The following is a 14,780-nucleotide window of genomic DNA, read 5'->3' on the forward strand; positions in this document are numbered from 1 at the left end:
GTGAATGGACTGTCAGTCTTGATTGTGACCAGCAGGGAGCGCAAATGCTGCGTTTCTGAAGCCTGTTGCTTTCCAGAACCAAAGCCTGGTGTGAAGTTAGATGAACATTTGTACAAAGAACCTTACTTAATCATTTTCAGCATTTTAAGAGATTATACTAGTGGGTTTGTTCCTATGAAGTTTATATTTTTTTTACATAAAACATAAAATATATTTTAATGGCGTATTTATATATAAAATGTATATTTTGCTTTGTTACTTGTGTGCGTGCATATATATATATATACATACACACACACACACGCATATATATATATATATATACATACACACACACACACACACAAATATACACTTGTTTATTGTTAACATTTTTTTATTTTATTATATATAATTTTAATTGTTTAATTTATTACAATTAATATAATTTTTTGCTAAAATTAACAAGTTACTCAAGTTATATTTATATAGAAATTTATTTTTATTTAATATATATAAAATATATATAATTAATAAATATATTAATAAAATGTGTGTGTATATATATTATATTAAATTTAATAAAAAATAAAAACAAATTTCTATATAAATATAACATGAGTAACTTGTTAACTTTGGCAAAAAATTATGTAATATTGTATTAAATTATTGTATTATTGTAATAAATATATATATTTATAAATTATACAATAAAAATGTTAATAAGTGTGTGTGTATATATATATGTATATATATATATATATATATATATATATATATATAATATACACACACATGCACATAAGTAACTTAAGTTTTTTTTTTTTTTTTAAATGATCAAAAACAAAATTTCAGGTTAACAGTACCTGACTAAATTTATATATATATAAAAGTTTAAGATGTTTTTTTTTTTTTATTAAATATGAATTCTTATTCTAGTAGGTTTGATATTTCAACTAGTTTGATTATATTAACAATGTAATATAAAGTATATATTGGTTTGTTTTAGTTGCAGTCACCAAAATTACTGTAAATTTTTACTGTAAATGTAACATTTCTACAGTGTAATTGTTTTTCGTTCCAATTTTATTTTTAATTGTAGGCCTAATTTTAATTGTCATCTTTTGTCTTTTATTTCTTGTATGGTCTTCTTCAACAGAGATTATGTAGATCTAATATTCAGAGTAACTTTATCTCTAAAATCACTCAACAGAAAGAAACTGCGCCTTTTGTCTTGTCTGATGAATGAACTGAAGTTAAACCTGCTGTATAAACAGATTTAGAGCTCAGAGAGATTGATGTAATAATTCCATCGTTTGTGTTTGAAATCCACAACAGCATCTCGTCACGTGCGGCAGGTTTGTGTTGCTCATCATGGCCATCTGAACACTTATGCTGAGCAAGATGTTGATGGACGCTTTGTTCAAGCAGACTAACTCTCCCAGAACTGAATGTTTCTCAATGTAGAGCTCAGAGACTTTTCATCCTCCTTCAGATCCAGGCGAGTTTCAAGTATTTCTTGAAGGTCCATCAGGAGCATTTTGCATAATTTGAGAAGATTTAATTGGTGAATCCAGGTCACATTTTGTCCCATACAAATATTCTATTTATAGCATTATTTATTCCATGGCCTGTCTGAATACTCGATTCTTATTGGCTGGAAGATAAATTTACTTTGGGACGCGCATGCGCATTAGCTTGATCCAGCCAAAAACCGTTTTTTGTCATGATTTGAGCGTTTAGAAACTACATTTATGAGGCAGTTGTTGTCAGATTTCATTGGTGATTTCAAATATGAAAAAGCTTGGCAAACAGCTTTGGAGAATTTGATGTTTTCCCATTCAAAGCGATAGGAGCTGCACTTGAATGCCCGAGAGGCGTTTCAAAGATGGCCGCCGAGCGAAATGACTTGTCTTAAAGGGACTTTGATTAAACTTCACAGCTTCATTGTTAATAGAGACGCTGAGCAGATACCGGTAATTCACACACGCATCTCTTTCTCTCTCCGTAATAAATTCAAATAAATCTTACACGCTACTTTATCTCTCTGTGTCTGATTATATCTAACGAGCCTTAATGGACCAAAATAACAGTCATGTTTACCCTTCCGGTCAAATATTGGGGTAGTGTTTCAAAACGAGGAGGCAAAGTCCTCACACTTTTTATATATCAAACACTCAATTTTCCTGGTTAAATAAACATTACATAAAAAGATCAAATAGCCTACAATTCTATTATGTATTTTTACACGAAATGTAATGTTCCGTTTATTAAAACCAAGTATAAATTTCATCAAGTTAGTGTTTTTACGCATTTTTACATGATTTTCACGTGACATAAAGCTGTGATATGTAAGTGGCTGAGTTGTTTACTTACTTTTTAAATGAGTCTTCCCATTAATGCACACGAAATCAAGAGGTGGGATTTATCGTGCGAACCAATCATATTCAATCATAGCGCGATGGAGGTGTTGCCTCCACTCACGTGACTTTCCCCGGTCTGTTTAAATGTTTAAAATCAGTGGGCTTTGTACAGTCTTACTTTATAAAAACGAGAGACTTTTACACTTTTTAATGCCACATTTTTTTTTTATATTTGCGTTTTTTGTTTTTCTTATGCAGTTTTTTTTTTTTTTTTTTTTTTTTTGAGGAGACACTGCCTCCCTTGCCTTTTCGGAGGAAATGTCCCTGAGATATATATATATATATATATATGCTATATATATATATATATATATATGACGTGTATATATATATATATATATATATATATATATATATATATGACGTGTATATATATATATATATATATATATATATATATATATATATAGGCTATATATAGCATGAACAAAATGGAGCATATAGGACTATTATTATTATTATTTTAAATGTCATTGTTTTCATGCATTTTTCCCAAAATTCACTTTTTATGTAATGTGGCCACCAGATATTTTAGCTTTGGGAATTCTTATTATTCTGAATGATGACTATAATATAGGTCTAGTTACTGTATTGCAACAATGCAAATCTATTGATAGTACAAAATAATGTAAAATTCAGTGTAAATTAGCATAAAATATAATATTCATATATAATATTTAAATTGTAAAAATATTTCACAGTATTACTGTTTTTACTGCATTTTTGATTAAACAAATGCAGCCTTGGTGAGCATAATTTTAAAAATATTTTTTTTTAAAAACTTATTTAATTATTTATTGACCAATAGTGTACACTTTACACATATTTACATATTTAGACCCCTCCCCAGTAATAAGTAATAAGTAAAGAATTTTGGACATTGCTGTATTGAATTCATATTCAAATTCAAATGACTGTATTACAGTACTGAGAGTCTAATGAGAATCACCATGGAGAATAACGAGGCTGATCTCACTTTGAAAAGGGACTGAGCAAAACACCTCTGCAAAAGAGGAAGTGGTTGTTCATTTCCTCTTCTTCAGGGGCTCTAAATATCACACCGCATGACGTCAGTTTTTCCACTGACTGATACTCACATACACGCATCTAAATATAATTTTATGCTTGTACCGGGGCAATAAAACAAGATGAGCATTTTTAGGAGAGATGAGCGTATAAAGTTAGACACATTAACTCATTTGAACAGAAAAGTCTAATATATACATCATACTTTCTAGTGCAAACACATAAGAATAGGCCAGTTGAAATTTAAAATAAATGCCACTACCTAGACTGCATTAGAGTAGCACTCACCTGCTTGTAAGATCATATATATAAAGATAACATTACATCTCATTAGTCACAGATGAATAATTTAGACTATGAAGACATGTTATAACATTTGAGACTAGATAAGTGACTGTCCCCATGCCCTTATGAGAGAACAAGGCCTCACGACTGCTATAAACTACACTGTGAACAGCAGTCATGGGCTTTAAATGGGACTCTACTCAACACGAGTGAATCAGAGACGAACTCTGTCGACTTATCAGTGTTATTTTGCACAGAGAACCTGTAATAATAACTTTCATTAATAAGTCATTTCAACATTATTGAATGTTTAACAGAGCAGTAAGTCATTTGCCATTAAATGTGAACCGGTAATACATGCTATGAATCAAAGTTTCAAAGTATTGAAGTGTTATATAATTATATATAACTATTATAAAAATTATCACAATGTATATACATTTCTGTTTGTATTTTTCATGACTATTTTTGCCTTTGAAGTGTTGACCCATTGACCAACATTGATGTATTTTATTTTATTATTTTAATTAATTTTTAAAATCTTTTTTTAAACTCTGTATTATTTTTCCAGTGCATTCACACTTGCGTCCCGTCTCTTTAAATCCAACTTCACCGAACTGTCTTCTGATTGGCTGAATTATACAGTAAATTCTCTTTCTGTTTGTATTTTATTTTTAATATCTATTTTAATTTTTGCTTTTAAGATGTTGACATAGAAAGGACCCCGCAACATTTGTTTTATTTTATTTTTAGCATTGTTATTTTCATTTTTTATCCATTTTTTATTTCTTTTTTTGTATTTTATTACAGTGCATTCACATTTGCGTCCCGTTTCTTTAAATCCAACTTCACCAAACTGTCTTCTGATTGGCTGAATTATACAGTAAATTCTCTTTCTGTTTGTATTTTATTTTTAATGTCTATTTTAAGATGCTGACATTGAAAGGATCCCTTTATTTTATTTTTAAACTCTATTTATTTGTGATTTATTACAATGCATCCACACTTGTCTCTTTAAAACCAGTTTGACCAAACTGTCTTCTGATTGGCTCAATTATTATGTAAATTCTCTTTCTGTTTGTACTTTATTTTTAATGACTAATTTATGTTTTGCCTATAGGTGTTGACGTAGGAACATTTAATCATGTTATTTTGTTTATGTTATTTTTAAACACGGTATCATCATTATTTCAGTGCATTCACACTTGCGTCCCGTCTCTTTAAACTGGTTTCACCGATCTGCCTTCTAAATGGCCAAATTATACAGTAAATTCTCTTTCTGTATATGTATATATTTTTTAATGACTATTTTATTTTTGTCTTTAGGTGTTGATATACATTTATTTTTAGCATTGTTATTTTATCTTCTGTTTTGTTTTATGTTATTTTTAAACACGGTATCATCATTATTTCAGTGCATTCACACTTGCGTCCCGTCTCTTTAAACCGGCTTCACCGAGCTGCCTTCTGATTGGCTCTCAATGACATCACCCTGCGCTTCCGCACGCGCCGCTCCACTCTCCTCCCATTTCTGGGCCGGTGTTGCTCTCCATCGCCGCATGACTAACAGCAGTGCGGAGCTCCATTGGTTCAGGCTCGTGTCAGTCTGAAGTGATACTAGTGCGGACCCGCTACAAACTCCAGCTACATCAGTGAGGAGAGAGCAAAGCAGGACGGGAGGAAAATGTTGCGGGTCTGCAGCGCCGGAACCGGCTGAGCGGCTCAGACTGATCGATAACTGTCACTGCACGCATCGGAAGGAAGACATTGCTGAGAAACGCGTTAAATGTAAGTCTGACGGTCATATTTAACTATTAAGAGTTGTTTGAATTGCTGAGCTTAAGAGTAAACACCCATAATATAGACCAATATGATGCTTTTTTATCTCATATTTAACGTTTAGATGCTTATAAATGGGCAGTTTCCCAAAAAATCAAACTTAATTTCCGTGCATTGCTCTCATCAGTCATGTGTGAGGCTGTAGTTGTGATGCCTCCTTGACAGGTTCTGTGCTGTGCAAAAGAAAATGATCTGTAAATTGCATGCATTGTCACCGCATGAAATAATGATGATGTCTAGCCATAGATGCAGAACCTTTTCATATTTCATTCCCAGCACGTCCACATGCTGTGTTTGGGAATGGGCTGTGTGCTCTTTTGAATTTAATGGGGTCAGCAATACATTGAGAGTCTCAGGCACGTTCTCAAAGTTCTACACGTCTACACATTTAGCGATTGAGTGTTCGGGGTGATTTAAGTGTAAGCTGAAAGCCGTTCTTTAAAATCGGGTTCAGTCGGGGGCCTGTGCACGACGAGTACAGACTGTCCGTTCCGCCACGCAGTTGCTAGAAAGTGTGGTCTGACTTCTCGTGTGTTTCTCAGCGATCGTCTGGACGTCCGAGTTCTCCGTGGTGTGCCCGCCCTCTGTGGTCTCTCCATGCCTCCTTCTCCTCTAGACGACAGAATTGTGGTGGCGCTGCCAAGGCCTATACGACCTCAGGAACTCCGACTCCGCCTGGACACCAGCTACCTGGAAGCCACCGTGGGCACCGTCGGCGAGACGACGGTCATCAGCAGCACCACCGTGGTGAAGATCCAGGCGACCAAGCTTTCGTATATGCCCTCGTCCAGCGGCTCCACGCGCTCGCTGACGTGTGGATGCAGCAGTGCCAGCTGTTGCACGGTGACCACCTACGAGAAAGACGGCCAGGTCAGCGCCAGCAGCCCCAACTTGAACTCCGGAGTCGGCTATGGCGTCCACGGGAGCGCGCCGGTGGGCCACGGCAGCGCGCCCAGCCTCACCTCCAGCCTGAGCAGGGGCGGCATGCGGGTCATCCACCCCAACGAGCTGGCCAAGAAGCTGACGCATTGCCCGCTGGGCCACCCGGTCGGGCCGGTGCCCGTCATCATCGACTGTCGGCCCTTCATGGAGTTTAACAAGAGCCACATCAGGGGCGCCGTGCACATCAACTGCTCGGACAAGATCAGCCGCCGACGGCTGCAGCAGGGCAAAATCACCGTGCTGGACCTCATCTCCTGCCGGCAGAGCAAGGACTCCTTCAAAGGGATTTTTTCCAAAGAGCTGGTGGTGTACGACGAGACCACGGTGGACCCGGGCCGGCTGACGCCCTCTCAGCCCCTGCATGTGGTTCTGGAGTCGCTGCGGAGGGAAGGAAAGGACCCCATCGTTCTTAAAGGTAAGCCTGCTTTTGAGAGTGTTTGGGAAAAGATGAACGCCTTCCAATCAATCCACTGCTGTTTCTGACAACATCTGAAAGTTACGAAATTTCATAAGAGCTCTTAAAGTGGTGAAAATCATGTTGTTTATGTGTCTATGTGGTGTTTTTAAGACAAACCATGTGCAAATTCATGTCAACAACATTGCTGAGTATTTTCTGTTTAAAACTGCAGTGATCTAAAGACAATCGCTGGTGTTTCTGACGTCACAAACGTCAATGTGCTTTAGCATATCATTAACTGACTGACTGAACTGACTGTCTGTTGATATGAAAAACCGGGTAGATTTAGAAATATAGCGGGTGTGTTATGATGTTATGATGAACTATATGTCTTTCTCCACTGACGTTCAAAGCGTTTGTAAGGATACTGATTGTTAGAAGGCAGCTGTCTGACTCTGAGATGAAGAACGGGAACTTGGTTTACGTTAGCAACACATTATTAGCTGTTTGATAACATAGTCAAGCAAAAGGCTAATCATATTAATTACAATTATGTGTCCGACGTTGTAAAAAGCGATACCATTGTGCAGCGTTTAGCGAGAGGATCTCTGAGCTTGTGCGAGTGAGTGGAGGCGGGGCTAATTAGCATATTCATAGATCCACGTATAATAAATGAGGCACAGGTGTAGAGTTACATTTAAGCTATTTTTTCACAGGAAAAAACATTTAAATATGTCATTTTGGTGATCAGAGATGAGTTTTAAGGGATAAAATGATTGACTACAGGGGGACTTTAAAAATAAAAGTTTTTTTTTTTCATTAAATAACCGTTTTTGGTTCCCCCCCAAAGAACCTTTCAGTGATCATTTCTTAAAGAACCATTTTATTCTTGGTGTGAAGAACATTTTAAATAATCTAAATAACCTTTTGTGGAATGTTTCCATGGATGTTAAAGGTTCTTCATGGAACAATAGATGCCAAAATAAACAACCTTTATTTTTAAGAGTGTAGTTAATATATTTAACATCTTTTTTTGGTCACACTTTAGATTAGGATCCAATTCTCACTATTAACTACGACTTTTGCCTCAATAAACTCCTAATTACTGCTGATTAATAGTTATTAAGGTGGTTGTTAAGTTTAGATATTGGGTAGGATTAAGGTATGTAGAATATGGTCATGCAGAATTAATATGGCATTAATATGTGCTTTGTAAGTACTAATAAACACCTAGTAATATACATGCTAATAAGCAACTAGTTAAAGGGTTAGTTATTAAATAATGTCATTTATTACTCACCCTCATGCCGTTCCACACCCGTAAGACCTTCGTTAATCTTCAGAACACAAATTAAGATATTTTTGTTGAAATCCGATGGCTCAGTGAGGCCTGCATAGCCAGCAATGACATTTCCTCTCTCAAAATCCATTAATGTACTAAAAACATATTTAAATCAGTTCATGTGAGTACAGTGGTTCAATATTAATATTATAAAGCGACGAGAATATTTTTGGTGCGATAAATAATGATTATATAGTGATGGCCGATTTCAAAACACTGCTTCATGAAGCTTCGGAGCGTTATGAATCGGCGTGTCGAATCAGCGGTTCGGAGCGCCAAAGTCACGTGATTTTAGCAGTTTGACACGCGATCCGAATCATGATTCAACACAAAAGATTCATTACGCTCCGAAGCTTAATGAAGCAGTGTTTTGAAATCGACCATCACGTTATTTTGTTTTTTTGGCGCACCAAAAATATTCTCGTCACTTTATAATATTAATATTGAACCACTGTACTCACATGAACTGATTTAAATATGTTTTTAGTACATTAATGGATCTTGAGAGAGGAAATGTCATTGCTGGCTATGGAGGCCTCACTGAGCCATCGGATTTCATCAAAAATATCTTAATTTGTGTTCCGAACGTTAACGAAGGTCTTACAGGTGTGGAACGACATGAGGGTGAGTAATTAATGACATTTTTTGGGTGAACTAACCCTTTAATAGTGAGAATTGGAGCCTAAACTAAAGTGTTACCCTTTTTTGTTAGGAAGACATATTGGAGGATATCCTAACTTTAAAATGCAATTATGATGTTTTTAAAGAAAATTATTTTCAGATTCAGTCCGTTTTGAACCGTTTTGAGAAAAAAAAAAGAAGAGCATTTTGTACTATTCCCCAAAACATTTCCTGACTTTTCTCGTAATTTAGAAAATAAGAAGAAAATAGCAGTTTTCGTTCATAAGAATTGTTTTGCGAATCCAACCCCTGCACTTTTAATTTCACAAACAGTCATTCGAGACTTGCAGAACTAGGACTAGCTGAATTCTTCATTTCTAGAAATGACTCGTAACGCCTACTTTTTGTTTCGCTTGTATATGATCTAAATTACTTTTCAAACATCGATCTGTACTTTCAAAGATGATGGCACACTCTCAGACGTGTCTCTGCTTGGAATTTTTTGGACCGACGCTTCTGAATAATCATATGGGAATTTTTACATTAAAATTTTTTTAGTGTAATCCTGGGTTTTTGTTGATGCTTGTTTGCCACTGTTTAGCCATGACTGTATTCACGGTATGTCTCGTACACTAGCATTCAAAACTTTGTTTTATTATTTTATTTTTTAAAGATATTAATACTTTTATTCAGCAAGAATGCATTAAAATGATCAAAAGTGACAGTAAAGACATTTATAATATTACAAAAGTTACATAAATGCTGTTCTTTTGAACTTTCTATTCATCAAAGAATACTGGGACGGGGAAAAGTGTAATGGTTTCTACAAAAACATGAACTGATAATAATCAGAAATGTTTCATGAGCAGCAAATCAGCATATTAGAATGATTTCTGAAGGATCATGTGACACTGAAGACTGCAGTAATGATGCTGAAAATTCAGCTTTGATCACAGGAATAAATTATATTTTACAATATATTCACATAGAAAACAGTTATTTTACATTGTAAAAATATTTCACACTTTTTACTGTATTTTTGATCAAATAAATGCAGCTCTGGTGAGCAGAAGAGAGTTTTATATGCACCATTTGATTGATTTATTTGAGTTAATAAGGCTCATGTAGATCAATAAATGGTTTTCTGTACATCAACCATATGTTCTGCATCAACAAACAAGCCAGACAGTACAGTAGATTGGTTACATCTACACTTGACCACTGCAGGTTGTTGACTATTTGCGTCCAGCACGGCGCATGCATGCCCAGCTGCCAGCACGAAGGCACCGCTCCGTTCAGCTGACCTCTCGCTGCGAAGGCCATGTGCCACCGCATGCCTGAGCTCCTGTGTCCCTTGGCAGCAGCTGATGGTAAAGACTGAGCTCTATTCTAGCAGCACTTCAGTCTGTTGCCATCTTTTTCCTTGTTTGGCTGGTGCGGAGAGTCAAGGAACGATGGCAGAGCGTGTCTGTCAGTTGACGTCCCGTCGAACAGCAGCCACACAACACACCACTACTTTATGGATCTGCTCCAAAAACTAGTGCCTCCTGCATAGAGAGAATTATAGGTGCGTTCTTTTCCAAAAGGTAGGGAGCAACAGTTGCCTTGATTTGGCCAGTCTGTTGCACATTAGATAAACCCAGAAGGCAATGCAACAAGCTCCGTGGCGAAATCCAAGATATGGTAGATGAGTGCATAGAAAGGTCACATAGAAATGTTTGCTTTCTCTCAATTTGAAAATGTAGACATCAGTCTATTTGTATCCTTATTTTTATGCTTTGGAGTATTGCATTACTTAGCTTACTAACATAATAACATAAAACAACATTTTAATTGCATATGTAGTGTTCCAAATCGGTTACTTTTGAGGCTCCATTTCACTAGGTTTTGGAACGGAGCCGATATATTTCAGCGTATACACACATTAGGACTCCGTTCCAAAACCCTAGAGAGCTGCCTTGCTGTCTACTTCTAAGACAGCAGCCCGAAATGGAATCTTTAAAGTGACTTATTTAACGCTCTTCATAGGCTACAACTGTATTATATTATACTATATTATATTATATTATATGCATTATAATTTATAATACCTATATACCAATAATTTAGAAATATATAATGTTGTTTTTTATATTATATAGTAATAATTAATAATGTTATAATTAATTATGGAGATTATATATATATATATATGTATATGTATTATAAAATTATAAAACCCAATTAAATTTTATATATATATATGTATTTTATTTTATGCAGTAGTATTATATTATAATTAATGTTATAATTAATTAAGGTTTTATATATATATATATATATATATATATATATATATATATATATATATATATTATAAATGTAAATTAACATTGCTATATTATAATATTATAAGAGGCAATTATACTGTATACAATTTATAATACCTAATTTAATTTTATGTATAATGTTGTATTTTATATTATATAGTAGTAATACATTATAATTAATAATGTTATAATTAATTATAATTAAGATTATATATTATAAATTGTATGATGTAATTATACTAATTATAATTTATAATTTATTATAATTATATATAATACTTAATGTAGTAATATATAATGTTATATTTTATAACATATAGTAATATTATAATTAATAATGTTATAATTAATTATGGAGATTATATATATATATATCATAAAATTGAAAATATATATTATACGTAATGTAATTATATATATATATATATATATATATATATATAGTTATAATGCATATTTAATTATATATAATGTTGTATTTTATATTATATAGTAATATTATAATTAATAATGGTATACTTAATTATGGAGATTATATATATTATAAAATGGAAATGGAGATTGTAACAAAATTATTATAAGAATTATAATTTACATGACCTAATACAATATTATATATTATTGTATTTTATATGAATCATTTTTAAAAAATATTTTAGTACTGAATTTCTCTTGAATGTGTTACAGTACTTCACTGAGCTTCTCGCATTGCATTCTGGGATTGCTCTCTCCGGGAACGGTACATGCGACGCTAATCAGACTTTCATACGCTGTGTGCATGTGATCGAGCATATCACGGCTCTTGTATAACACTTCAAGATAAAAGCTGTGTGTGTGAGAGGATGGAGCGCAGACTGCAGACTCCCTGTGCTTCCTTCTGAATGGGTCAATATTGTCCTAAATCTCACGGAGCTCCGCGGAAAAGGCCACGAATTTAATAATTCCTCCATCAATCAAGAGGATCAATTAGCATATGAGGTCTTGAACTTTTAGGAGGGTTTAAAAATGAAGAAAAGATCTCGCTGTAATGAGACTTTGCTGTTTTTAATCAGTTCATCATTTGGTGTTTGCCAGTTTGTGCATGACAGACTTTCAGAACATCTGAGCAACCAAATGTTGCTTGTGTAATGCAATGCTGTATCCATGTAGACGTTTGGCAGTGTGCTGCTTTTTAGTGGAGTGCGATGGCTTCATGCACAAATCTAAAAATCATTTGAACAAACTTATCGATTTTCAACCCGCTTTGTATTGTTATGTATGTATGTAAATGAACAATGTTTAGTCATTCTCCATGTTACCTGGGCAGAGAAATTCCTGTTTATTTGTCAGTAAAAGTCCTTTTGACAGCTCCGGGGCTTTTGTGAAAACTACAGATTAAACTTCCACATTTTTGTATCCCTGCCCAAGGACAGTCAGATTGATTGAGGGTTATTGAATTTGCTGCATGTCATTTTTTGACTAGTAAACCATAAAAATCCCATAATATGTTTGCATTTATTTAGGAAACATGCTAAGTTCATGTTCTTGTTACTCTACAGCCAGTAATTCTATTTTGAAATGTGTGTTCCGTGTTGGAATGTTCATTTTTGTTTTGGTCTGTGTGACTCCGCCCACTGCCAATTTACCCAATAGTATTTTGACATGCCGGGTTGCCGGTTGGCCGGAAAACACAGCGAATTGCACCCATGGAAGCCAGCAAATAAACTGGTTCAGATATCACAGATTCTACCCGACCTAAAAAGCCTCAGCATCCATCAAAAAGCTCTATGACTTTAATAAAATGCCAATAAATCGACTCATCAACTTGTCGCCTTCCATTGTCAATTGCACTTTTTCATGTTGCGTGTCCTCACGCAACTCTCTCAAATATTTAGGTCCCGAGCACCGACGGTGTGAGGACCCTATTGTAATTGCTTGGTCTATTATTACTTCCGTCAGAAGTGGTGAAAATGTACATCTGATATGGGTTTCAGAATTAGGTGTGGCAAAATGGCTCAATAGTACCACCTACAAAATTTCAATTAAGCGCCCTTCTCGCTGTGTTTCACGTACAGGTATGAAATTCGGTAGACAGATGTAACAGCCCAATACCTACAAAAAAGTCCACGGGAACAAAATCTGAAAACCAACAGGAAGTGAGATATTTTGAGTTTTCTCTGCAAATTTTTTTGCAGTTTTTGCCATTTCCAGATGTTGTATTTTAACGAACTCCTCCTAAAGATTTTATCAGATAAACGTCACATTGGTCAGTCTAATCTAAAGGCCTTTGTGACGTTAAATTGCGAAGATCTAGAGTTTTCGCTGAAGGGCGTGTCCGTGGCGGCCTGACAAAGTTCGATGTTTCGCCATGAAACAGGAAGTTGTTGTAACTCGGGTATACAGTGTCCAATCTGCCCCAAACTTCACATTTTATTAGAGTCCTGACCTGAAGACATCTACATGCCAATATTCAGTTACAGTCATAGCGCCACCTGCGGGCAACAGGAAATGACATGTTTTACACTGTGATTAACTCCTCATTGAGATATAATCAGATCAATATCATATTTGGTCAGTCTAATCTAAAGGCCTTTGCGACGTTAAATTGCGAAGATCTTGAGTTTTCGTTGAAGGGCGTGTCCGTGGCGGCCTGACAAAGTTCGATGTGTCGAACTTGTGTCCGATCTGTGTCCGATCTGACCCAAACTTCACATGTTTGATAAGAGTCCTGGCCTGAGTCTCACAATGGCAACAGCTTTCTTACCTGGATGCGATGGCGTTTTGCATTGGGCGGAGCTGACAGAACGACAGTTTCATTCAGTTTTTTCCCTCCATTTTGGCCTAACCAGACGCGATGCAATAAGATTCCAGCGATGAGCAATTTGACTATCCACACGCGACAATGAGAAGCGATAAAATCAATCAAAAACCACAGCCAATCAGAAGAGAGTGTGGGCGGGCTCTCTCGGCAAGAGCACAGCAGACACAATGGGCAAGTACATAGTAAAATTCATAAATATTACACTATTTAAACATTATTTAAAGTACATACGGAGTGACTGAACCAATCTTTGTCATAGAATACACTTGTTTGTTCGCACTGACAGTTTGAACGATCTTCTGCCATTTATTTATTTTCAAGATCTGAGCCAGTGTTGTTTTCATTGCAGCTAAAAAGCTGGGAACACAGAATGATATTCAAACTCATATTAGACGCGTTTAACATTAAATAAAGCACATAAACAGTACCTGATATTATCATTGCCATACTTTGTGTATGCGACGTCGCGGAGAAATAGAAACCGTTTCTAAAATAGAATATTCGCGTGTCGCCGTCGCGGCTGGTTAGGACAAAAACTCTGATTAACATGGAAAAGATACCTTTTATCGTGTTGCGGCGTCGCGGTGTGTCTGGTTAGGACACGGTGTAAAACACTGTGTTCGTGGTCATCCTGTTTGAAATGTTGACTACTACAAACAATGAGGTTTTTCAGATTTTCTGTCGCGCAATTCTCTCTATATTTATGATTCTTTGCAGCCTTTATCCACTGCCTACAACGCGCTGGATCCTTCCCTGGAAACTGATGACTCAATCCTGCTCAATCCCGTAAAAAACGCTTTGAATTCTTGCACGCGGG

The 14,780-nt window shown here is 35.4% G+C and overlaps 1 protein-coding gene across 1 annotated transcript in view; it reads left to right on the plus strand.

Moving 5' to 3' along the window:
- Positions 1-5,241: 5,241 nt before the first annotated feature.
- The window catches only part of dusp10 (dual specificity phosphatase 10), a 16,914-nt gene continuing 7,375 nt past the window's right edge, over positions 5,242-14,780 (plus strand). Inside the window, exons 1-2 of the mRNA XM_051875524.1 lie at positions 5,242-5,501; positions 6,095-6,909. Coding sequence (XP_051731484.1) covers positions 6,150-6,909 — 760 coding nt within the window. The 5' untranslated portion in view covers positions 5,242-5,501; positions 6,095-6,149. The remainder of the gene's footprint in view (positions 5,502-6,094; positions 6,910-14,780) is intronic.

Source organism: Ctenopharyngodon idella, chromosome 20 (assembly GCF_019924925.1).
Source record: "Ctenopharyngodon idella isolate HZGC_01 chromosome 20, HZGC01, whole genome shotgun sequence".
Classification (NCBI taxonomy): Eukaryota; Metazoa; Chordata; class Actinopteri; order Cypriniformes; family Xenocyprididae; genus Ctenopharyngodon; species Ctenopharyngodon idella.